This window comes from Rana temporaria, chromosome 5, assembly GCF_905171775.1.
Source record: "Rana temporaria chromosome 5, aRanTem1.1, whole genome shotgun sequence".
Classification (NCBI taxonomy): domain Eukaryota; kingdom Metazoa; phylum Chordata; class Amphibia; order Anura; family Ranidae; genus Rana; species Rana temporaria.
Window position 1 is genome coordinate 417729260 of NC_053493.1, and position 23542 is coordinate 417752801.

The 23542-nt window shown below is 48.7% G+C and overlaps 1 protein-coding gene across 1 annotated transcript in view; it reads left to right on the forward strand.

The window, feature by feature from the left end:
- The window catches only part of C5H8orf82 (chromosome 5 C8orf82 homolog), a 56998-nt gene extending 33916 nt beyond the window's left edge, over positions 1-23082 (forward strand). Inside the window, exon 3 of the mRNA XM_040355198.1 lies at positions 22631-23082. Coding sequence (XP_040211132.1) covers positions 22631-23064 — 434 coding nt within the window. The 3' untranslated portion in view covers positions 23065-23082. The remainder of the gene's footprint in view (positions 1-22630) is intronic.
- The last annotated feature ends 460 nt before the right edge of the window (positions 23083-23542 follow it).

Genomic DNA, 23542 nt, shown 5'->3' on the forward strand with positions numbered 1-23542 from the left:
TAAAAGACATAAGAGATAAATCAGACCCAGAGGAATAAGAGGCAGGTGATGGAACACAATCTACATAGCTGAAAAGGGTGGATAAAAAACAATGATTACATTTTTTTTTTTTTTCTAAACATTTTAATCCGATTTTTTTTTTTCATTTTAATTTGGCTTTTTTTTTTTTTTTTTATCAAATTTATTTTAATAAAATGCTTTTGGAGTAAAAATCTATCTTAACCATTTCAGCCCCGGACCATTTCGCTGGCCAAAGACCAGAGCATTTTTTGTGATTCAGCTTTAACTAAAATTGCACGGTCATGTGACGTGGCTCCCAAACAAAATTGGCGTTCTTTTTTTTTCCCCACAAATAGAGCTTTCTTTTGGTGGTATTTGATCACCTCGGTGGTTTTTGTTTGCTCTATAAATAAAAATAGAGCGACCAATTAAAAAAAAAAAAAAAGCAATATTTTTTACTTTTTGCTATAATAAATATCCCCAAAAATATATAAAAAAGCCTTTTTTTTCCTCAGTTTAGGCCGATACGTATTCTTCTACATATTTTTGGTAAAAAAAAATCGCAAAAGGCATTTTTTGATTAGTTGGCACAAAAGTTATAGCGTCTACAAAATAGGGAATAGATTTATTGCAATTTTATAAAAAATGTTTTTACTAGTAATGGCGGCGATCAGCGTTTTTTTTTTTTTTTCTTTATGACTGCGACATTATGGCGGACACATCGGACACTTTTGTCACATTTTTGGGACCATTGTCATTTTTACAGCGAACAGTGCTAAAAAATGCACAGTTACTGTGAAAATGACACTGGCAGTGAAGGGGTTACCCACTAGGTGGCGCTGAAGGGGTTACGTGTGCCCTAGGGAGAGATTCTTACTGTTGGGGAGCGTGGCTACATGTGACACGTCACTGATTTCTGTTCCTGATCACAGGGAACAGACAATCAGTGACAGTGTCACTAGGAAGAACGGGGAGATGTTGGGCCAGATCCACAACGAACTTACGGCGGCGTATCTATTGATACGCCGCGTAAGTTCTACGATGCGCCGTGGTATCTTTGTTTTGTATCCACAAAACAAGATACGCCTGAATGTGGGGTAGATCCGACCGACGTACGTCTTAGTACGCCGTCGGATCATAGGTGCATATTTACGCTGGCCGCTAGGTGGCGCTTCCGTTGATTTCCGCGTAGAGTATGCAAATTAGCTAGATACGCCGATTCTCAAACGTACCGCGGACCCGATCGCCGCCGGAGTCCCGCGATCGGTCCTCCGGAGCTGAAGAACGGCGAGAGCTGTGTGTAAACACAGCTTCCCCGTTCTTCGCAGTGGCAGCTTCATTGATCGTGTGTTCCCTGATGTAGGGTGTGATACATTTGCCTATATGTCTCAGTTTACTGCTCCCTGCTAGCCAGGTTATTGATGTGCTAATGTCCCCTCACTATTTCTAAAGGTTAATTGATCTATTGTGTTGTGTGAAGGAGAGCTGGGTTTAAGTGGCTTGTGTTAATTATTCTGATTGCTTCATTGTGGTAATTATCTCTCTATATGCGGGGTCGAGCGGTCTGGTTGATGTATTCAGTACAGCTAGTGCTCAGCGTCATTGATGTCATTGTCTAAAGAAAATGTGTTTCAGCATCGGCCCCGTCGTGTCTACCTAGTCATCTGTATGGAAGCCCCAGTGTGAGGGGGGCGGAGATTTGTCATTGTAACAGTTTTGGAAATGACATATAAGCTGTGTGTTATAACATTAAAGTCTGTGTTGTTCAAGCAGTAAGCTGGTCTCATGTGTGGCTTTCTGGGCGATTCCAGGGATATCCCTCCTCGTGGAATATTGGGTGATTTTCGTTATGGGAAGAAGGGAACGTTGACGGGGATATCATACCGATACCGTCACAATTGGTTGGTAGCAGTGGGATTTTTCCCTTCTATTCCCCTTCACACCCGGATTCCAAGCAGACACTGGAAGAACTACTGGAAGTTCGTGGAAGGATTGCTAGCAACAAAACCAAGCGGGTCATCATAGCAGAATCAATGGAGCTAGACCAGGAGGACGGGATTGCAGCAACGCCAGCAGTACAAGAGATGGAGACACCAGTGATTCAGGAGGAGGAATCGCCAGCCAACAAGCTAATGAGAGAGAAGCTAGCGTGGTTCGGCCCGAACCCAACGCCAGATGTGGTACTGAAAGTGATGGACCTGTTAGCGAAGGAGGCTAAAGAAATAAGAGACGCGGAGCTACAGAAGGATAAACAAATAAGGGACGCAGAACTACAGTTAAAACTGGCAGCAGTCCAACAAGCAGCCGCACCTTCTCCGAACAGTGAGTACAGCACAGCAGACACAAGGAAGATTCCGTTTAGCGCTTTTAAAGCTTTTGATGAAAAGGACTGTGAGATTGATAACTTCCTGGCGGATTTTGAGCGACAATGTAACCTGCACCGAATAGCTAGAGGAGACTGGGTTGCAATATTGTCAGGCAAAGCTTCTGATGCTTTCCGGACCGTGCCAGATCAGGATATTCATAGCTACGCCCGGGTTAAAGAAGTGCTCCTGGCTCGTTATGCAGTAACCCCAGAGTCCCACCGACAGAAGTTCAGGGACTCACGCAAAACCACGAAAGACTCTTATGCGGAATGGGCATGCCAATTGTCCCGGTCGGCCTCTAACTGGGCTAACAGCAGCCAGGCCACCACCGCAGAGGACATTTTGCAACTAATGCTCCTGGAGCAATTTTACAATCACATCCAGACGGACGTCAAAGATTGGGTGAGAGATCGCAGGCCCATGACTCTACCAGAGGCCGCGAAGTTGGCGGATGAATATGCAGATACTCGCAAGACGAACCAGGTCACACCACAGGAACAACCTCCACCACAAACGGTGCCCTCACACCCACCAACCGCTAGATACCAACCTCCTAACAGACCGGTGACATCTAGCCCTCGCTATCATCGCCAGGAGGGCAACGAACAACGCTGCTTCCGGTGCAAACAGCTGGGTCACTTCAAGCAGAATTGCCCCATGAATGACAACACCAGGTCAAATTGGTCTCAACCTGGGTACCGCCCACCAGCAGCAGCCCATTGTGTAGACTCGGCTTGGGATCCAAAGGAGCTGGGTCAGGAAGAACCATTGGGCACCCCTTACGAAGCCCTCATGGTACAATCTGTTATTACGGACAACAGGGAACACCATTGTCAGCTGGTCATGGGCGACAGCCCTGAGCCGGAGGGGCCCTGGAGGGAGCTGGGCAGAAAGAGGCACCGCCGGCCACCCTTCAAGAAGAAGAGGTCCTGGAAGCCGTATAACAAGCTGACCTGGGAGGAGAAGAAGCGACTGGAGGAGAGGGAGTCGCAGCGGGCGTCCCAGATGCGTGCCGAGATGTTCGCCAAGGGCCCACCGGTGGCCCCTTACACCACCACCCAGTTCCTGATGATGAAGGACCACGTGGAGAGCCTGCAGGACATGAGCAAGCAGGAGCTGATCCGTGAGTACTTAGAGCTGGAGGAGTGCATAAGCCGCATGGAGGAGGAGAACAACCACCTGAGGTCACAGCAGCATGAACTGGAGATGGAGCTGGAGAAGCTCCAAGAGGAGAACCGGCGGCTGCGGAGGGAGCAGGGGGTGGCTGACCTTATGGGGCTCTGATTCCCCCCCCCCCCCCCGGACTCTGAGCACCAGTGCTACAGCATTTCAACAAATATAACTTTTTCTTTTTATGAATCTCCTGGGATTGTCACTTCAGAGCCATAACCTGCCCCCTCCCATAGCGGGACACCTAGACGGCGGCGCACAGACCCATTCGCTGTCTTCACACTGACTTCTGGTGACTTTGCAGATCGCACAAAGACTTGGGGACTGACCGGAGTGTGATCCGACGACCCGGTGACATACCTGAGTCTGAAGCAGTTGCCAAGGGAGGTCAGTCATGCCAAACGGAGTTAACCTCTGACTAATAGCTCTGAACCCGTCAACCCTACTGGACCAGGGAAGGTCCAACCGGGTTTGCCGGAGCAGGGAGCAAAAGGGGGGCCATTGTGATACATTTGCCTATATGTCTCAGTTTACTGCTCCCTGCTAGCCAGGTTATTGATGTGCTAATGTCCCCCTCACTATTTCTAAAGGTTAATTGATCTATTGTGTTGTGTGAAGGAGAGCTGGGTTTAAGTGGCTTGTGTTAATTATTCTGATTGCTTCATTGTGGTAATTATCTCTCTATATGCGGGGTCGAGCGGTCTGGTTGATGTATTCAGTACAGCTAGTGCTCAGCGTCATTGATGTCATTGTCTAAAGAAAATGTGTTTCAGCATCGGCCCCGTCGTGTCTACCTAGTCATCTGTATGGAAGCCCCAGTGTGAGGGGGGCAGAGATTTGTCATTGTAACAGTTTTGGAAATGACATATAAGCTGTGTGTTATAACATTAAAGTCTGTGTTGTTCAAGCAGTAAGCTGGTCTCATGTGTGGCTTTCTGGGCGATTCCAGGGATATCCCTCCTCGTGGAATATTGGGTGATTTTCGTTATGGGAAGAAGGGAACGTTGACGGGGATATCATACCGATACCGTCACATAGGGAAACACGATCAATGACACCACGCGTCCAGCCCCGCCCCCCTACAGTTAGAAAAACATATGAGGTCACACATAACCCCTTCAGCGCCCCCTAGTGGTTAACTCCCAAACTGCAATTGTCATTTTCACAGTAAACAATGCATTTCTATAGCATTTTTTGTTGTGAAAATGACAATGGTCCCAAAAATGTGTCAAAATTGTCCGAAGTGTCCGCCATAATGTTGCAGTCACGAAAAAAATCGCTGATTGCCGCCATTAGTAGTAAAAAAAAACTTTTTTTATAAGAATGCAATAAATTTTGCGCAAACCAATCGATAATCGCTTCTTGCGATTTTTTTTTTTTACCAAAAATAGGTAGAAGAATATGTATCGGCCTAAACTGAGGATTTTTTTTTTTATATATTTTTGGGGGATATTTATTATAGCAAAAAGTAAAAAATATTTAATTTTTTTCAATATTGTCACTCTATTTTTGTTTATAGCGCAAAAAATTAAAACCGCAAAGGTGATCAAATACCACCAAAAGAAAGCTCTATTTGTGGGAAAAAACAGACGCCAATTTTGTTTGGGAGCCACGTCGCACGACCGCGCAATTGTCAGTTAAAGCAACGCAGTGCCGAATCGCAAAAACTGGCCGGGTCCTTTTAGCTGCCTAAAGGTCCGGGTCTTAACTCTAATCACGTGCATCTAAAAAAACAAACAAAAAAAAAAAACATTTGAATCCACGTGTCCCCTGCATTAAGATTAGGGGCCAGGCGCATTAATTAGGGTAGGAAGGCTGCCGCTCCAGGTGAGCACACTAGAACAATCAATGTCCACTCAGGAACCAATGGGTGCAGGCAATGCACGGGATATGCAAAAGAGGAAAGATATGGACAGCCGCACTCCAATTTCTTAAAAAGACGTGCCCTTTATTGGGAGTGGGAAAAACAGCTGACGCGTTTCGCATTGGATATCAATGCTTAGTCGTAGCTATGACTAAGCATTGATATCCAATGCAAAACGCGTCAGCTGTTTTTCCCACTGTGTGCTGATACCTGTAGTGCATTTTTCCTTTACCCAATAAAGGGCACGTCTTTTTAAGAAATTGGAGTGCGGCTGTCCATATCTTTCCTCTTTTGCGCATTAATTAGGGGGGCGGCGCCCCATATGGCCATGCCCCCACTGTTCAGGACTTTATCTGTATTTTTTTTAATCGGAAGTATTTGAACATTAATCCTGAAGAAGTCTCCAGAAAATGAGTCCCAATATGTTTAAAACCTCAACTTTTTTTTAGAACTATAACTCTGCAGCGCCTCCACCAGGTCAGAATTTCTTCCTCCCTCGTATGAAGACTTTCTTTTCACATTTACCATCCCGCCAGGGACGATTGCCATGAATTGCAGAGCGGAGTGTACCTAGATCTGTCCTAGTTTTAAAATGATTCCCACTATTGAGGTTTTACTGCTAGAATATTCTGGCTTCATGAAACCTAAAAGGTTTACTAATGGAAGACGTTTCCTGAAATACTGGAAACTCTGTACAGTGGAACCTCGGATCGCGAGTAACGCGGTTTCGCAAAACCAGCACTGTGGGCCAGATTCACAAAGGAGATACGCCGTCGTATCTCTGTTTCTATCTATGCGGCTCATTCATAGAATCAGTTACGCATAGATATCCCTAAGATCCGACAGGTGTAATTGTTTTACACTGTCGGATCTTAGGATGCAGTACCGCGGCCGCCGCTGGGGGGAGTTCGCGTCGTAAACCAGCGTCGGGTATGCAAATTAGGAGTTACGGCGATCCACGACGGATTTTCGCGTTCGCTACGTCGCCGCTAGTCTAGTTTCCCGTCGCAAAGTTAGTCGTAGTTTTTGGTGCCTTAACTTTACACAGCAATCGTATTGCTGTATAAAGTATGGCCGTCGTTCCCGCGTCGAAATTTAAAAATTAACGTCGTTTGCGTAAGCCATCCAGGAATACGGAATTACGCTACGCGCGTGTCGCCGTTCGAAAAAATGACGTCACTGCGCGCAAAGCACGGCGGGAATTCCGAAACAGAGCATGCGCAGTAGGTCCGGCGCGGGAGCGCGCCTAATTTAAATGGCACACGCCCATTTAAATTACGCGGGCTTACGCCGGCGTAGTTTTCATCGCAAGTGCTTTGTGAATCAGGCACTTGCGATGAAAACTTGCGGCGGTGTAACGTATCTACGATACGTTACGCCGCCGCAATTCTACGTGAATCTGGCCCTGTATTCCTAAAAATCCTAACTCGGTTTGCGAGTGTTGTCTCACGAAACGAGCAGGATTCAGGCCAAAGCAGTGTGCAGTACCACGTTTGGCCTGAGGTGGGGGGGGCGCTGGAGCCGAGGAGAGCCGGTTGCCGCCGTTCTAAAATACACAGAAAGACCCGAGGACGGCTTGGCTGACCTCGGAAAGGCTCGTGAACAGAGTCTTTCCGAGGTCAGCCGAGCTGTCCTCGGGCCTTTCCTGACTTTTCCGAGGCTCTCCAGCGCCTCTGGCCGCAGTGGTAATGCATGCCATTAAAGTCAATGCGGAACAAATTATTTTCGTTTCCATTGACTAAAATGTGGAAATTCGATTTGATCTGCAAGTACTTTGGATTACGAGCATTCTCCTGGAACGGAATATACTCGTAATACAAGGTTCCACTGTATGTGAACGTCTCCCAGAAACAGAGATGTGAGTGGTGGTGACAACTGGTGTATTCCCTCCATGGGATTAGCGGTCAGTGCGGCGGGGATCAGGACATGGACGCAGGCCGGAGGGCTGGAATCCTTAACCACTTGAGACCTGCGCTATTGACAAAAGACGTCAACAGCGCAGCTCTCAAGTGCCAAGTGGACGTCTTTGGACATCCTTTTAAAGTGCATTACCCGCGCGCGCCTCTGGGGGGGCGCACAGCGGGTAAACACTGTCCCGGCGCATCGCTGAAGAGCCGATGCGTGTACCTAGCGGCCGCGATGTCCGCCGGGTACACGCGATCGTCGGTAAGACAGCAGGGACGTGGAGCTCTGTGTGTAAACACAGAGCTCCACGTGCTGTCAGGGAGAGGAGACTGATCTGTGTCTCTTGTACATAGAGACACAGCATCGGTCACCTCCCCCAGTCACCCCCCCCCCCACACAGTTAGAACACACCCAGGATACACCTTTAACCCCTTCCTCACCCCCTAGTGTTAACCCCTTCCCTGCCAGTCACATTTATACAGTAATTAGTGCCTTTTTTTAGCGCTGATCGCTGTATAAATGTGAATGGTCCCAAATTTGTGTCAAAAATGTCCGATACGTCCGCCGCAATATCGCAGTCCCAATAAAAATTGCAGATCGCCGCCATTACTAGTAAAAAAAAGAAATCATAAAAAAAATCGTAATTCTGTTCCCCATTTTGTAGGCGCTATAACTTTTGCGCAAACCAGTCGCTTATTGCGATTTTTTTTTTTTTTTACAAAAATACGTCGAAAAATACGTATCGGCCTTAACTGAGAAAAAAAAATTGTTTTTTTGTTTTTTAATTGGGATATTTATTATAGCAACCAATCGATAAACGCTTATTGCGATTTTTTTTCCCCCCAAAAATATGTAGAAGAATACGTATCGGCCCAAACTGAGGAAAAAAATGTTTTATATATTTTTGGGGGATATTTATTATAGCAAAAAGTAAAAAATATTTATTTATTTTTCAAAATTGTCGCTCTTTTTTTGTTTATAGCGCAAAAAATAACCGCAGAGGTGATCAAATACCACCAAAAGAAAGCTCTATTTGTGGGGGAAAAAGGACGTCAATTTTGTTTGGGAGCCACGTCGCACGCCCGCGCAAATGTCAGTTAAAGCGACGCAGTGCCAGAAGCTGAAATTTCGCCTGGGCACGAAGGGGGTTTATGTGCCCAGTAAGCAAGTGGTTAACCAGTTCCCGACCCCCGCATGTACATATACGTCCACAATATGGCACGTACAGGCACATGGGCGTACAGGTACGTCCTCGCCTATTAGCGGGTGGGGGGTCCGATCGGGACCCCCCCCCGCTACATGCGGAGGTCGGGTCCGCTCGGGGAGCGATCCGGGACCACGGCGCGGCTATTGGTTTATAGCCGCTCCGTCGCGATCGCTCCCCGGAGCTGAAGAACGGGGAGAGCCGTGTGTAAACACGGCTTCCCCGTCCTTCACTATGGCGGCGCATCGATCGCGTCATTCCCTTTATAGGGAAGACACGATCGATGACGTCATTCCTACAGCCACACCCCCAAACAGTTGTAAACACATACTAGGTGCACCCTAACTCCTACAGCGCCCCCTGTGGTTAACTCCCAAACTGCAACTGTCATTTTCACAATAAAGAATGCAATTTAAATGCATTTTTTGCTGTGAAAATGACAATGGTCCCAAAAATGTGTCAAAATTGTCCGAAGTGTCCGCCATAATGTCGCAGTCACGAAAAAAATTGCTGATCGCCGCCATTAGTAGTAAAAAAAAATAAAAAAATAAAAATGCAATAAAACTATCCCCTATTTTGTAAACACTATAAATTTTGCGCAAACCAATCGATAAACGCTTATTGCGATTTTTTTTACTAAAAATAGGTAGAAGAATACGTATCGGCCTAAACTGAGGAAAAAAAATGTTTTTATATATGTTTTTGGGGGATATTTATTACAGCAAAAAGTAAAAAATATTGCTTTTTTTTCAAAATTGTCGCTCTATTTTTGTTTATAGCGCAAAAACTAAAAACCGCAGATGTGATCAAATACCACCAAAAGAAAGCTCTATTTGTGGGGAAAAAAGGACGCCAATTTTGTTTGGGAGCCACGTCGCACGACCGCGCAATTGTCTGTTAAAGCGACGCAGTCCCGAACTGTAAAAACACCTTGGGTCTTTAGGCTGCATATTGGTCCGGGGCTTAAGTGGTTAAAGCAGCTTTATTTCTGCAGGCGGTTGACAGTGTGAGCCTCTACTACAGCCAAAGTCCCAGCTAAGAACAGGAGAGCGGGGCCCTCAAATAGCAATCTGACATTGGACAATAAATCTGATGTCTAGGATATGCCATTATTTTACATTGGTTTGTCCTGCTGGATCGTGAATGTAGGGGGTCTCTTTCTCAGCATGGGCACCATTCAAGGAGCATGTTGGATTTCCTCAATTGATAAAAAGTGTTCTCTGGACGATGTGGAGAGGGGGCAAAGAGCGTGTGTAAATCTGACAAGCCAACTGGTGGCTGTCAGGTGGAACCGATTGCTTCCAGGGACACCCAGTAATGGGACTACTGCTGCTCCAACTGCGAGCCCTGGGACGCCCAACAGTTTGCTGATCTCCCGAGGCACTAGCTGACCGGTCACGTACCTTTTACATCATCGTTCTACAAGGATGATGGGTGCAGGTATCACCACCAGCACTATTTTTTAGAGCCAAGGGTCAGCTCTCTTGTAATAGCAATCGGAGTGGCTAACTAGCCGCTTAATTGCTATTATAAGCAGCGGGAGGGGACTTCCCCATCCCCTGTGGCCTTCCGTGGCTTGCTCGGGCTCTCCAGTCCCACCAGCAGCTCTGAACCAAGTCCTTCTGTCAGGACCTGGACTTGAACCTGGGACCTCGTCTGTGTCTGCCATTGTCTCTTCCCTCTGAGCTATCTGGGATGCTGGACAGCTCCCTGTCTGATCTGCTGGACAAACCTACCTGATCCATTGGAATACTTTGCCTTGTGTCTTGATTGCCTTGAACCCCTTGCTCTTCCCATGAACTTCCTATATAAGCCTGATCTCAGCACTTCTTCTTTGCCAGGTTATTGTGCCTTCCCAGCCAGTGCCTTGCGATTTATCTGCAACCACCTGTGTTTGACCCTCGGCCTGTTCCTGGACTTCTCTATTGCCTGATCCCAATCTGCAACCACCTGTGTTTGACCCTCGGCCTGTTCCTGAACTTCTCTATTGCCTGATCCCAATTTGGAACCACCTGTGTTTGACCCTCGGCCTGTTCCTGGACTACTCTATTGCCTGATCCCAACCTGCAACCACCCGTATTAGACCCTCGGCCTGCTCCTGGACTACTCTACTGCCTGTATACCTGTTCTGCCACTGCTATAGCAATTGGCCTCTGAGCCTGACTCCAGACCGTGACACCTTCATTATAACTCAGGTGGCTCATTTGCAAGACCCAGACACTGAATTCGAGATTTCTTCCCTCCCAAAACTCTTTGAAATCTCCAAATTTCAGAATCCAGTCTGGGAATTCCAAAACCCGGTGAAAGAACCATCTTTCTCCATTCAGAATCGATGTTCTGGAGCCCAGAACTCTGCATAAGTGTGAACCTTGGGCTAGATTCAGTAAGAATCGCCTATCTTTAGGCGGGCGTAGCGTATCTCATATACGCTACGCCGCCGTAACTTTGAGAGGTGAGTCCCGTATTCTGAAAGAATTTGCGCCCGAAGTTACAGCGGCGTAACGTAAATGTGCCGGCGTAAGCGCGCCTAATTCAAATTGTGAAGAGGTGGGCGTGTTTTATGTAAATAAAGCATGACCCCACGTAAATGACGTTTCTAACGAACGGCGCATGCGCCGTCCGTGAACGTATCCCAGTGTGCATGCTCCTAGTCACGTCGCAAATGCTTTTCGACGTGAACGTAACTTGCGCAAAGCCCTATTCGCGAACGACTTACGCAAACGACGTAAACGATGGAAAATTTTACGCTGTCCCGACGTCCATACTTAACATTGGCTACGCCTCATATAGCAGGGGTAACTTTACGCCAAAAAAGGCCTTACGTAAACGACGTAAAAAAATCCGCTGGGCGCACGTACGTTTCTGAATCGGCGTATCTAGCCATTTGCATATTCTACGCGGAAATCAACGGAAGCGCCACCTAGCGGCCAGCGTAAATATGTACCCTAAGATACGACGGCGTAGGAGACTTACGCCGGTCGTATGTTAGCGACATTTAAGCGTATCTCAATTTGAGCATACGCTTAAAGATACGACGGCGCGGATTTGGACTCTAGACGGGCGTATCTACTGATACGCCCGTCGTAAATCTTACTGAATCTAGGCCCTTGTTTCTTATCTAGTTCCCTGTTCCCAGTGGCGGTGTCCATTCGGCACTTTGAGGACGTCAAGAGACGAAACGCAAAGGGGAGTGACTTTGAAAGTGACTTCACCACGCTAGCCGGGTTGGTGCTTACCGTCAGGAAGTGCAGCTAGAGCCGGCTGGTCTAAGGAGATTACGCTGTTTACTACTGTCAGTAGCGGAAGTAGTTGATGAATAAGCTACAGTATATGGCGGTTTTACACTTTGAAGGATTTCCTTTTTCTTTATTTCGATGGGTTCCTTCCTGGTGTAAGCTGTATTTTGTGAGTGATGTCATCACCTTGTGTCATATCTAGTTCCCTTTCCGCAATGGAAGGACCTCACACTGTCATAATCCTTATTTTAGGACCATACATGAACTTTTCAATGGTACTATTTCATTCCGTGCCACAAACATTTTGTCACTTCCTCTTCCCTTCCTCACCTATTTTGGAACATGGGGTTATTTGATAGGTGGCGGGGGGTGGAATACCGACACATTTTCCCATGTTTGCCCCAAGCAATGGTTTCCCTTGTCTCAGAACTGCTCACCTAAGTCTTGTGTCCAGGTCCCGTGCCATTTCCAGGTGCGGGCACAGTGCTGCAGAAGTGCCCATGGTGGCCACTCCTCAACAGTCCCATCACATTAATGTCACCACTGCAGACTTCTCTTCTGTATCCTGAGAATAGGGTTGCCACCTTTTCTTCAAGTCAAACCCAAACACTTTAGCAGCACACAGTATAGTATAAAGTATACACAGAGTTCCCCATTTACATCTGAACTTGCAGAGTTCACTTTCACTGTAAGAGGGGACTCTGCAGACTCTGATGTAAGGGAGAACTCTGGGGCCTCTAACATAAAGGATGCTCTGAAAACCATGATTAAGGGGGAACTCTGATATACAGAGAGGACTCTGATGTAACGGGAAACACTGCGGCCTCTGGTATAAAGGGGAACTCTGATTTAAGGGGTGCTCTGAGAACCCTGATTTAACTTGGTATATTCACTTAGAGGCAGGGAGGGGGGAGACTTCAGGGATGGATGGTGAGCTTACTCACCCCTTGGCAGTCGGCACCTCACATCTGGATGTATCTGAGGCTGCTGGACGTCAAATTTCCCCCGAGCCCTCTCTCCTCTCCCGTCTGTGTGTGTGTGGGGGGGGGGGGGGGGATTATAGTGCTGGCTTTGGGTAGTGTGAAGGAGTGTAACAGCCACTCTCAGCTTAGACAACTGCAGCCAGCAACCCTGCTGGGAAGCCATAGTCCAGTCTGAAACCCGGACACATGATTCCAAACCTGAACTGTCCAGGTGAATCCCGTACAGGTGGCAACCCTACCTGAGGAGATCGTTCTGCCGGACAGCCAATGGGAAGAGTCCATGTCAAGCCGAAGACTGGACTTTTTTGGCTGGAGTACGGAACGTCAATGGGGTGGATTCAGAGAGAATTTACGCCGGTGTATCCATAGATACGCCGCGTAAATTCAAATCTGCGCCGGCGTATCGACTTTCTGTATTCAGAAAGCTAGATACGCCGACATTAGCCTAAGATACGACTGGCATAAGTCTTTTACGCCGTCGTATCTTAGGGTGCATTCTCACGCTGGCCGCTAGGTGGCGCTCCCGTAGTTTTCAGCGTAGAGTATGCAAATTACCTACTTACGCCGATTCACAAACGTACGTGCGCCCGGCGGTAGTTTTTTACGTCATTTGCGTAAGTCGTTTTCGTCATAACGTTGCTCCTGCTATTAGGAGGCGCAGCCAATGTTAAGTATGGACGTCGTTCCCGCGTCGAAATTTGAAAATTTTACGCCGTTTGCGTAACTCGTCCGTAAATGGGGCTGGACGCCATTTACGTTCACGTCGAAACCAATGACGTCCTTGCCACGTCATTTAGCGGTATGCACGTCGGGAAATTTTAGGGACGGCGCATGCGCAGTACGTTCGGGGCGGGAACGCGCCTAATTTAAATGATCCACGCCCCCTACCCGGATCATTTGAATTAGGCGGGCTTGCGCCGGGGGATTTACGCTACGCTGCCGCAACTTTACAGGCAAGTGCTTTGTGAATCAAGCACTTGCCCGTAAAACTTGCAGCGGCGTAACGTAAATGTGAAGGAGTGGGTATTACCGCGCTACCAAAGGGGGGGGGGTAATGTAAATGTCATACGTTACGCCGCCGCAGATTTGCCCGATTCTACGTGAATCTGGGCCAATGTGTCCTGCTGGAGAGGGTCACCCTCCATATTTGTCCTGGTGATAGGAAATCCACCAGAACAGAAAGAATCCGGTGAAGGTTGTCTACAAGAGGATTTACCTTTCACTTCCTGTTGTGTCTCCAGGACAGGAAGTGAAGGGAAATCTCCCAGATGAGGCACTGGCAGGGGTTTTAACCCTTCTCTACTCCACAAAAAAAAAAGACAAACACAGTTCCTTGGTTAATGTCCGAGTAGATCGGAATTTTCAGATTGTGGGTGCAAAGGGTTAAAGAATTGCCTGTTTTAGGTTTATTGATGCTTGAAACTGCTGATCCCCCATCATGTAATGCGTACTCGCTGATTGTCCTCACAGCTCCCCCCAACCATCTCCTTTTATTATCCACTAATGTGTTCAATCAGCAACATATTAATATAACACATTTCCTAATGTGCGGAAATATAATTACCACTCCGCCTGCTGGGGGGCCGGGGCTGCAGTCTGTTCTGCTGCGCCGTTATGTCAGCTGAAGACGGAATCTATACGGCGTGTTATTCTGGTCACACACACGGGCTGATTTCAATCTGGTAGATCAACAGAATCCTGCCAAAATATGAGGTGACTTCCATTCAAGAGGCGAGCCCCCGGTGATCAATATTTGCCCAAAATTATGTTGTGCCACCCCTCTTCTGCACATTGTGGTCGAGGTGCCACCCCTCTTCTGCATGTTGTATCGAGGTGCCACCCCTCTTCTGCACATTGTGGTTGAGGTGCCAACCCTCTTCGACACGTTGTGTTGAGGTGCCACCCCTTTTCTGCACTTTGAGTTGAGTTGCTATCCCTCTTGTTTACGTTGTGTTAAGGGTGCCACCCCTCTTCTGCATGTTGTGTTGAGGTGCCACCCCTCTTCTGCACGTTGTATTGAGGTGCCACCCCTCTTCTGCACATTGTGGTTGAGGTGCCACCCCTCTTCTGCACGTTGTATTGAGGTGCCACCCCTCTTCTGCACGCTGTGTTGAGGTGCCACCCCTCTTCTGCATGTTGTGTTGAGGTGCCACCCCTCTTCTTCAAGTTGTTTTGAGGAGCCAACCCTCTTCGACACGTTGTGTTGAGGTGCCACCCCTTTTCTGCACTTTGAGTTGAGTTGCTATCCCTCTTGTTTACGTTGTGTTAAGGGTGCCACCCCTCTTCTGCACTTTGTGTTGAGGTGCCACCCCTCTTCTGCACGCTGTGTTGAGGTGCCACCCCTCTTCTGCACGCTGTGTTGAGGTGCCACCCCTCTTCTGCACGCTGTGTTGAGGTGCCACCCCTCTTCTGCACGCTGTGTTGAGGTGCCACCCCTCTTCTGCACGCTGTGTTGAGGTGCCACCCCTCTTCTGCACGCTGTGTTGAGGTGCCACCCCTCTTCTGCACGCTGTGTTGAGAAGCCACCCCTCTTCTGCACGCTGTGTTGAGAAGCCACCCCCCCTCTGCACGCTGTGTTGAGGTGCCACCCCTCTTCTGCAAGCTGTGTTGAGGTGCCACCCCTCTTCTGCACTTTGTGTTGAGTTTCCATCCCTCTTGTTCACGTTGTGTTAAGGGTGCCACCCCTCTTCTGCACACTGTGTTGAGGTGCCACCCCTCTTCTGCACACTGTGTTGAGGTGCCACCCCTCTTCTGCATGTTGTGCTGAGGTGTTATCCCTCTTCTGCAAGTTGTTTTGAGGTGCCAACCCTCTTCGACACGTTGTGTTGAGGTGCCACCCCTTTTCTGCACTTTGTGTTGAGTTTCCATCCCTCTTCTGCAAATTGTGCTGAGGGTGCCACCCCTCTTCTGCATGTTGTGTTGAGGTGCCACCCCTCTTTTGCACTTTGTGTTGAGGTGCCACCCCTCTTCTGCACGCTGTGTTGAGGTGCCACCCCTCTTTTGCACGCTGTGTTGAGGTGCCACCCCTCTTCTGCACGCTGTGTTGAGGTGCCACCCCTCTTCTGCACGCTGTGTTGAGGTGCCACCCCTCTTTTGCACGCTGTGTTGAGGTGCCACCCCTCTTTTGCACGCTGTGTTGAGGTGCCACCCCTCTTCTGCACACTGTGTTGAGGTGCCACCCCTCTTCTGCACGTTGTGTTGAGGTGCCACCCCTCTTCTGCACGTTGTGTTGAGGTGCCACCCCTCTTCTGCACGTTGTGTTGAGGTGCCACCCCCTTTCTGCACGTTGTGTTGAGGTGCCGCCCCTCTTCTGCACGCTGTGTTGAGGTGCCACCCCTCTTATGCACGTTGTGTTGAGGTGCCACCCCTCCTCTGCATGTTGTGTTGAGGTGCCACCCCTCTTCTGCATGTTGTGTTGAGGTGCCACCCCTCTTCTGCACGTTGTGCTGAGGTGCTGCCCCTCTTCGACGCGTTTGTGTTGAGGTGCCACCCCTCTTCTGCACGTTGTGCTGAGGTGCTGCCCCTCTTCGACGCGTTTGTGTTGAGGTGCCACCCCTCTACTGTGCGTTGAAGCTTTATTTTTTTTTCATTGTAATTCCATGTGGAATGACAAACTACAGCGTTACAACAAGCCCTGACTGACCTCTGTACCTGCAGGGGCTGTGGAGTAATTCAACTTCAAAGTACACTGTAGAAGCAGGGATTTTTTTTTCAGCACAATGTTCTTTCCTCTCCTGATAGCTTTTTTTTTTTTTTTTTGCTTAAAGAGGATCTTCAGTCTTAATTATTATTATTTTTTTTTTTAAAGTGGAGCTGAGCTGCTGTGTCACTGTTGAGAACAGAAGCTGAGCTGCTGAGAGGGGGAGCTGAGCTGCTGAGAGGGGGAGCTGAGCTGCTGAGAGGGGGAGCTGAGCTACTGTGTCACTGCTGGGAGGGGGGAGGAGACTTGGCTGAGCTAATGCTGGATGGGAGGAGAATGGTGAGCTGCGCTGCTCACCCTTACATGCACCAAAAAAGGTGCCCCTCAATGTATGTTACCATGGGTTGGCAAGGTGCTTTGTGGTCATTAACCACTTCCATACAGGGCACTTATACACCTTCCCGCCCAGACCAATTTTTAGCTTTCATCGCTGTTGCACTTTGAATGACAATTGCGCGGTCGTGCTACACTGTACCCAAACGAAATTTTTATCATTTTGTACCCACAAATAGAGATTTCTTTTGGTGGTATTTGATCACCTCTGGGATATTTATTTTCTGCAAAAAAAAAAAAAAAAATGACCGGAAAAAAAAAAAACGTTTTTTTTTGTTTCTGTTATAAAACATTGTAAATAAGTATGTTTTCTCCTGCACGGATGGTACTGCACTGACGGGCACTGATAAGGCGGCACTCATGAGGTGGCATTGATGGGCACTAATATTTTGTCACTGATGGGCGGCACGGATGGGCACAGATAGGCGGCATGGATGGGCTAGGATAGGCGGCACGCATGGGCACAGATAGGTGGCACAGATGGGCACAGATAGGCGGCGTGGCTGGGCACGGATAGGCGGCACGGACGGGCACGGATAGGCAGCCACGTATAGGCAGCACAGATGGGCACTGATTGGCGGCATGGATGGGCACTGATAGGCGGCATGGATGGGCACTGATAGGTGGTACGGATGGGCATAGATGGGCACTATTGTATGTGTTGTACTAATGGATGCCAATCAGTGCCAAACAATGCCTGCCAATCAGTGATGCCCATTGTCGGGCACTGATTGGCATCCATTTTTTTGTGTCCTCCTCATCCCTGGTGGTCTAGGGTGGCATCCTTTTTTTTTTTTTTATTTCTGGTGGTCTATATGGCCATCCCTGGTGGTCCAGTGGGCATCCCTGGTGGTCCAGTGGGCATCCTCGGGGGGCTGTGCTGATAATCGATTAGCACAAACCCCCCCCCCTGTCACAGGAGCAGCCGATCGGCTCTCCTCTACTCGCGTCTGACAGACGCGAGTGAGTAAAAGCCGATTACCGGCTTTTCCTATTTACATCGTGATCAGCCGTGATTGGACACGGCTGATCACGTGGTAAAGAGTCTCCGTGAGAGACTCTTTACCTTGATCGGTGTTGCGGGGTGTCAGACTGATACCCTGCAACAACGATCGCCGCGATGCGCGCCCCCGGGGGCGCGCAGTGGCTCAGAATCCTGAGGACGCCATATGACGTCCAGTCAGGATTCTACAACCACTTTGCCGACGTCAATATGTCATTGGCGGGCGGCAAGTGGTTAACATTGAATGACACCACAATGCGCAACATGCAAATTTATGTCTATAGCAGTAATGCTCATAATATCAATATCTCTTTAAGCCTTCTGTTCTGTCTGTCCTGCCCCCCAATATCTCTTCTTGCCCTCTGCTCTCCGGCATCTCTCTCTTACCCCAGTATCTCTCTTCATGCCCCCGCCCCCCTGGCTGTCTCTCTGATTACAGCGCTGTGTTGAATGGCACTCTCTCCATTCTCAGGAAAATGAAGCGGGTTTTAATTTGTTATAATTTGGATTTGGTTGGAATTTTCTGTATCATTAGGCAGCTGATTGCGGCTCCCCATCTGTCTGTGAGAAGAGATCTCCTCCTCCGTTCATCATATAATACATTGTTAGATTTCCTCCCATCAGCTGCACACGTCTCTGCTGTCTGTGCTGCATTGTGCACGTGTGGTCCGGGGTGCCCTGTGTGTACTTATTGTACCGCCTTCTCTCCTGGACTGAAGCGGCTTCCTCTGCACACTGTGAGCTTCTCACAATGTACATCAGAAGCTACAAGTCAGCGGGAGCTCCGCCTCATTTCTTGGCTGGGGGACACCCACCATCATCTAGCCCTTTCCTCCCCAGCTGTGTCCCTGGCCCACACCCTTTTACTTCAGTTCTTTCAATTACAGAGGCTCAGCATCACATGTGGGCGTTACAATACAAATACAGCCTGCTTCAAGTGTTTGTGTTTTTTACCTTAAAGCGGAGTTCCACCCAAAAGTGGAACTTCGGCTTAATCCACTCCTCGCCCCCTTACATGCCATATTTGGCATGTCATTTTCTTGGGGGGGGGGGGGGAGTGGGGGCTTCAGGAGGAGTGCGACTTCCTGTCCCACTTCCTCCTTCCGCCCAGGGACCACTAAGGCGATACGTCATATGGCCTTTTAGCGCCCCCTCCCTGTAGGCGGTCGCCTGTCCAATCGGGGAGCGATGCGGCGTTTGCGCATGCTCCGTTGGCGCATGCGCGGTAAGTGCCCGGCCGTGAAGCCGAAAGCTGTCGCGGCCGGGTGCACACAGTTGCAGTGGAGGTGCAGGCGGTGAAGGGGAGGACCTGAACAAAGCTCCCAGCGGCACGTCGCTGGCCCGGGGAACAGGTAAGTGTATGTTTATTAACCACTTAAGGACCGCCTCCTGCAGATATACGTTAGCAGAATGGCACGGCTGGGCACAAGCACGTACCTGTACGTCCTCTTTAAGTGCCCAGCCGTGGGGCACGTGCCCGCCGCGCACACTTGCGACCCAGTCCGAAGCTCCGCTGGACCCGATCGATGCCGGAGTCCCGCGATCGGTCCCCGGAGCTGAAGTACGGGGAGATGTGAGTGTAAACACGGCTTCCCCGTTCTTCACTGTGGCGCTGTCATTGATCGTGTGTTCCCTGATAAAGGGAAACACGATCAATGACGTAACGCGTCCAGCCCCGCCCCCCTACAGTTAGAAAAACATATGAGGTCACACATAACCCCTACAGCGCCCCCTTGTGGTTAACTCCCAAACTGCAATTGTCATTTTCACAATAAACAATGCATTTTTATAGCATTTTTTGCTGTGAAAATGACAATGGTCCCAAAAATGTGTCAAAATTGTCCGAAGTGTCCGCCATAATGTCGCAGTCACGAAAAAAATCGCTGATCGCCGCCATTAGTAGTGAAAAAAAAATAATTAATAAAAATACAATAAAACTATCTCCTATTTTGTAAACACTATAAATGTTGCGCAAACCAACCGATAAACGCTTATTACGATTTTTTTTTTTACCAAAAATAAGTAGAAGAATTTGTATCGGCCTAAACTGAGGAGAAAATTGTTTTATATATTTTTGGGGGATATTTATTATAGCAAAAAGTAAAATTTAGCATTTTTTTCAAAATTGTCGCTCTATTTTTGTTTATAGCGCAAAAAATAAAAACTGCAGAGGTGATCAAATACCACCAAAAGAAAGCTCTATTTGTGGGAAAAAAGGACGCCAATTTTGTTAGGGAGCCACGTCGCACGACCGCGCAATTGTCTGTTAAAGCGACGCAGTGCCGAATCGCAAAAACTGGCCAGGTCCTTTACCTGCATAAAGGTCCGGGTCTTAAGTGGTTAAAAGACAACAGCTACACTTTTTGTAGCTGCTGACTTTTAATAAACATAAAAAAAAGGCTGGAACTCCCCTTTAATGCATTCTATACGTTTATGGTAAAAAAACTTTTGTCAGCCCCCCAGATACTTACCTGAGCCCGATCTCAATCCAGCAAAGTGCCATAGAGCAACTGCAACTTTCTCTCTCTCTCTCTCTCTCTCTCTCTCTCTCTCTCTCTCCCTCTCTCCTTCCTCACTGGATTCAGTGAGAGCAGCGGGAGCCATTGACTCCTGCTGCTGTCAATCTCATATTGTGATGGGGAAGCGAACCACACTAAGTGTGTCCATAGATGCACGCAGTGGGGCTTGGGAGCGAGTTGGCTTGCACACAGTGGCTTGCTAGGGTTTTTTTTTTCTATCCCACATGTAAATTATCGCCATAAATGTCAGATGATGGGCAGGAATTCCAGCACTGGACCCCCTCTGTACATATAAAGTGGTAACCTGTAAAGGCTTTTAACCACTTAAGGACCGGGCCTATTTTCAAACCCAAACATTCCAGGGGTATGTAAACTTTTGATCAGGGTCATTTTGGGTGATTTTGGTTATTCTCGGGGAAAAATGGCCAACAAATCATAAATTCTGCCAGGGTATGTAAACTTATGAGCACAACTGTAGATTGATTTACTAAAGACAAATAGGCCCGGATTCACAAAGCACTTGCGCCAACGTATCTCCAGATATGCCGCGTAAGTGCAAATATGCACCGTTGTATCTATGCGCCGGACTCACAAACTAAGATACGCCTGAAAATAGGCTTCATCCCACCGACGTAACTTGCCTACGCCGGCGTAGGGTGGGCGTATATTTACGCTGGACGCATCTGGCGCTCCCATTGATTTTCTATTCAAATATGCAAATGAGGGAGATACGCCGATTCACGAACGTACGCGCGCCCGACGCAGTGCGCGTAAAGTCATACTTCCGGCGTAAAGTTATGCCCTATAAAGGAGGTGTAACTCGGCAGCATCCATGCAAAGGGAACACAAGCCGGCGTATTTTACGTCGTTTACGTGAATATGACTGGGCGTAGGTTACGTTCACGCCGTAGGCAGTGATCCGGCGTATCTTAGGGAGTAGTTCTGACGTGATTCTGAGCATGCGCACTGGGATGTGTTCACGGGACGGTGCATGCGCCGTTTGTTATACGTATCTGTCTGGTGCTCGGCCCATCATTTGCATGGGGTCACGCCTCATTTGCATGGCTCACGCCCACTTCCACCTACGCCGGCTTACGCCTAGGTAACCCAACGCAGTTTTGGGAGCAAGTCCTTTGTGAATTCCATACTTGCCTCTCTGCGCTACGTCGGCGTAGCGTACAGGAGATACGCTACGGCGGCATAAATGTGCGCCGCTGTCTGTGAATCCGGGCCATAGACTGTGCACTTTGCAAGTGCAGTTTCTCCCGAGCTTAGTAAGTCAGGGGAAGCTCTGCTGACTTCCATCATCCAATCCCGTGCAAGCAAAAATTCAGTTTTTTTTTTGTTTTTTTGTTTTTGTTTTCACGTGATTGGGTATTCTTTACAGCTTCATCGCCTCTACTAGTCTCTGAGCTAAAGGAGTGCAATTTCACTTGCAAAGTGCACAGTCTATTTGCCTGTAGTAAATCAATCCCTTTGTATAACTGCTTATGGCAGTGCCATCACCAATCAGAAGGGGGCGGTGCCATCACCAATCAGAAGGGGGCAGTGCCATCACCAATCAGAAGGGGGCAGTGGTGATTGGTGATGGCACCATTGTGTGCAGAACTCCCCCCCCATTGTGTGCAGAACTCCGGGGGACGGATTGTCTGGAAAGCTCCATCAAATTTCTACTAAAGGAGAACTCCGCTGAGAATGATCTCCTTCCACACCGTCCACAACCAATCCTATTATCCTTCAAGGAAAAACCGCGCTCCTTCCGAGGAGGAGCAACGCTTTGATGGTTTCCCCGAGTCTCTTATCACCATCAGTCAGGTGGAAGAGGGAAAACCTTCCCATAATGCAATGCAAGATTCCACCGAGTCCCTCCATGTATACCGCGCTGTCATAAATCATTTATTGTATTTATTTCTATAGCTCTGACATATACTGCAGTGCTGTACAAAGATCACCAAGCCAGTCACATCAGTCTCTGTACAGAGGAGCTTACACTCTAATGTCCCCTCCCCCACACAGTCACATCAGTCTCTGTACCAGAGGAGCTTACACTCTAATGTCCCCTCCCCCACAGTCACATCAGTCTCTGTACCAGAGGAGCTTACATTCTAATGTCCCCCCCCCCCCCACAGTCACACACTATTATTATTATATAGCTCTGACATATACTGTAGTGTTGTACTCTGTTATTATTATTATTATTATACATTTATATATCTCTGACATATACCGTAGTGTTGTACACCATTATTATTAGACATGGATATATCTCTGACATATACTGTAGTGTTGTACACCATTATTATTAGACATGTATACATATCTCTGACACATTCCTCCTGTTTTTCAGATAAACAGTTTCTGGTTTTCTTCTTCAAACAAGTGCGGAGGAATCGGAGCGGACGCTATGAGGAGGAGTTCCCGTACATCTCGCCGTGCGGCAGGGAGCACAACTACATCCGCTGCGATGACCGCCCCGTCGTCTTCACACACCTCCTGCGGGAGGAGAGCTCGGGGCTCCAGAAGTTGTCGTACTGCGGTGGAGGGGACCAGCTGGCGGTGGGTTTTGAACCGGAGAGACTCGTGATGCTTCCAGAAAACGGGCGGGTGTATCACCCTGCGCCGGAGAAGAGCGGCGGAGTGGGCCTTGTGAAGTCTTCGCTGGCTTTCGAGCTCAGCTCTTGTTTTGAATTCCCCGGTGGGTCTACTTCTGGGACCCCCAGCCATTTTCATTGGGAAGGCAAGCGGTATATCCTCACCAATGAGCTGAGGCCGCTCATCTGAGGCTGTTCACCCGAGACCCTTCACCCGAGACCCTTCACCCGAGACCCTTCACCCGAGACCCTTCACCCGAGACCCTTCACCCGAGACCCTTCACCCGAGGTTCTTCACCCGAGGTTCTTCACCCGAGGCCCTTCAACCGAGACCCTTCAACCGAGACCCTTCACCCGAGACCCTTCACCCGAGACCCTTCACCCGAGACCCTTCACCCGAGGTCCTTCACCCGAGGTCCTTCACCCAAAGTCCTTCACCCAAAGTCCTTCACCCGAGGCCGTTCACCCGAGGCCCTTCACCCAAAGCCGTTCACCCGAAGCCCTTCAACCTAGACCTTTCACCCGAGACCCTTCACCCGAGACCCTTCACCCGAGACCCTTCACCCGAGACCCTTCACCCGAGACCCTTCACCCGAGGCCCTTCACCCGAGGCCGTTCACCCGAGGCCCTTCACCCAAAGCCGTTCACCCGAGGCCCTTCAACCTAGA